The sequence below is a fragment of the Echinops telfairi genome, unplaced genomic scaffold (genome assembly GCF_000313985.2).
Source record: "Echinops telfairi isolate 266 unplaced genomic scaffold, ASM31398v2 ScPeMD7_7425;HRSCAF=8463, whole genome shotgun sequence".
Taxonomy (NCBI): domain Eukaryota; kingdom Metazoa; phylum Chordata; class Mammalia; order Afrosoricida; family Tenrecidae; genus Echinops; species Echinops telfairi.
In genome coordinates this window covers 328,809-331,135 of record NW_022111325.1, presented here as the reverse complement: position 1 = coordinate 331,135, position 2,327 = coordinate 328,809, and the positions used below count along the sequence as shown (strand labels likewise).

The 2,327-nt window shown below is 50.3% G+C and overlaps 1 protein-coding gene across 1 annotated transcript in view; it reads right to left on the bottom strand.

Moving 5' to 3' along the window:
• Window positions 1–1,789, bottom strand: part of NPR1 (natriuretic peptide receptor 1) — a 17,238-nt gene extending 15,449 nt beyond the window's left edge. The window contains exon 1 of the mRNA XM_004714626.2: window positions 1,774–1,789. Coding sequence (XP_004714683.2) covers window positions 1,774–1,789 — 16 coding nt within the window. The remainder of the gene's footprint in view (window positions 1–1,773) is intronic.
• Window positions 1,790–2,327: the final 538 nt, after the last annotated feature.

The window sequence follows — 2,327 nt, the reverse complement described above, 5'->3', positions numbered from 1 at the left end:
CCACTTCCCCACCCCGACTCCGTGACCGAAGAGCCCAGCCTGGATCGTTAACTCCTTCCTCTCCGCTTCGGCTCCGCGGTGGCCCCGCGTGGTCCTCTGCCGAAAGGGGCGTCCGCAGAAGGGGCTCCGCCGCGAGCTGGGAAGGAGGAGGGCGCCGGCGCCTCACCTGGTCTCTCCGCTCCCACCTGGCACCGTGTCGCGAAGAGGGAACGACGCGCTAGTTTGGGGTCGTGGCCGGGAGAGGTGCGATTGTGTGCCGGTGTGTCTGGGCACGGGGCTGGAGGGCGCGAGGTTTCTGGAAAGGGCGTTAAAGAAGGCAAGCCCAGACCCGGGGCTACCCAGTGCACCGAGGACTCCACCCCTCTTTCCTCCCCATTGCCTCGCAGACTCCAGGAGAACACGCACCGAGTGGGTGCGCGGAGTTAACCCTTTAGTTCCCCAAAGGTCGACGGAGGTTGGTTCTTGGGGTGAGTGGGTGGGAAGGTGCGACCCTAGGGCTCCTCCGGAAAAGCGGGTGTGTGTTTGCCTCGTGTCGTCAGAGTGTCGCTAAAATGGGCTCTGCAGCCGCGGGGAGCGGTGGTGTTGGCAAAGACCTGTGGAGGTGTAAATTGGGAAGAAGGTTTTGGAACACCGCGCTGTTAGGCCTGTGGTCCAGATCTCTGTGGAATCCGTCTGCCCTCTAATGGCCAGCGGGCGTCATGGACGGGATCGCGCCCCTAATCTGCGCCTCTGCGGACCGAAGATGGGCAAACCATTTCCGGAGGTTCTACTATACGTTAAGCCTCTAGCTAGGGGGCTTAAGCTCCCACCCTAGGGGGTGTAGTAAAATTAGGAGTGCATACACCCTGTGACTTTGAAGAATTCTATTTGGGACCAATAGCATAATAGAATGCGGTTAAGCCTTGCAGTAGAGAGATGGATACATGGTTAAGGCCCCTGGATGTACGCTGTGAATTCGGCCTGCACTAGGGGACTCAGCAAGGACAGAAGCCTGAGAAAGGTCTTCTTCGCAAAGAAGACAGAACACTGAAAAATTTCCCCCCTATTTATGGGATTTTAGGAGAATTTTGAATATTCTTATGGTCTAAAGTAAAAGTTGCAAATGGTGGCCCATAAGCCAAATTCAAAGGGCAAACCTGCTTCGTATAATTTTCCACATTAAAAAAAATCAGCTGGTACACGAATATCTTGATTTCTGGCCTTTCTTGAAACATTGCAACAAGAGCAGCCAATATAGGTCCTGCACCCCGCCATGAACCATCAGCTGGGGTGAATGATCTCTTCACTCCTTTGGATGAGTCTAGTTCAGCAAAGCCCCTACTCTGCATCAAGGACTGGAAGTGCCTTCTGGTTACAGTAGCAGCTGTCCTCAAGATCTAGGATGGAAGGGGCGTGTGAGAAAGACTGAGGGGGAGGAAGCTCTCGCTGAAGGCAGATCATGAAAGCTTTCGTGGAATAGGCTAATGATTGTGACATCGTATTGTTCAAAATTACAGACCAACTAGCTTTCAGTCTGAAATTGACCAATCATGCAATCAAGATGCCTTGGTAATTACTGGTGATTGGAATGTGAACGTTGGAAACAAAGAGGAAGGAATCGTAGTTGGAAAATATGGCCTTGGTGAAAGCATTTTGCAAGACCAGCGAATTCCTCATCGCAAGTACCTTTTCGTCAGCAGCCTAAACAACATACGCGCGCGTGGACTGTGCCAGACAGAGGACACGGAAATCAGATGGACTACATCTGTGGGAAGAGGAGGTGAAGAAGCTCACCATCTTCAGCCAACATGAGGCCGACTGCGGTACCGATCACCAGTTGTTCGTACGCAAGTTCAGGTTGAAGTTGAAGAACATGAAACAAGCCCGAAAGAACCTAAGTATGACCTTGAGTATATGCCGCCTGAATTTCAAGGACAGATTTGAGTCACTGAACACTAACAACAGAAAACCTGATAAGCAGTGGGATGACATCAAGAACACCATTCATGGGAAGAAAAAAGAAAAGAAAAAGGTCATTGAAAAGACAAGAAAGGGGGAAAAAGAGATAGAACACACCGGAGTGGATGTCGGGAGAGACTGGAATTTGCTCTTGATTTCAGAACAACTGAAGAAAATGGAAGAAATGGTGAAGTGAAAGAGCCGAACAGAAAATGTCAAAGGGCAGCTTGAGAAGGCGCAGTAAATGATTAGCATGAAATGTGGAAAGACTTCGAGCTAAAAAACTAAAAGGAAGACTACTCCACATAGATCAAGCTGAAAGAACCGAAGAAAAAGTCAAGCTGCTGGTTGCAAGATCGAAAGAGCACATGGGTAAAATATTGAGTGAT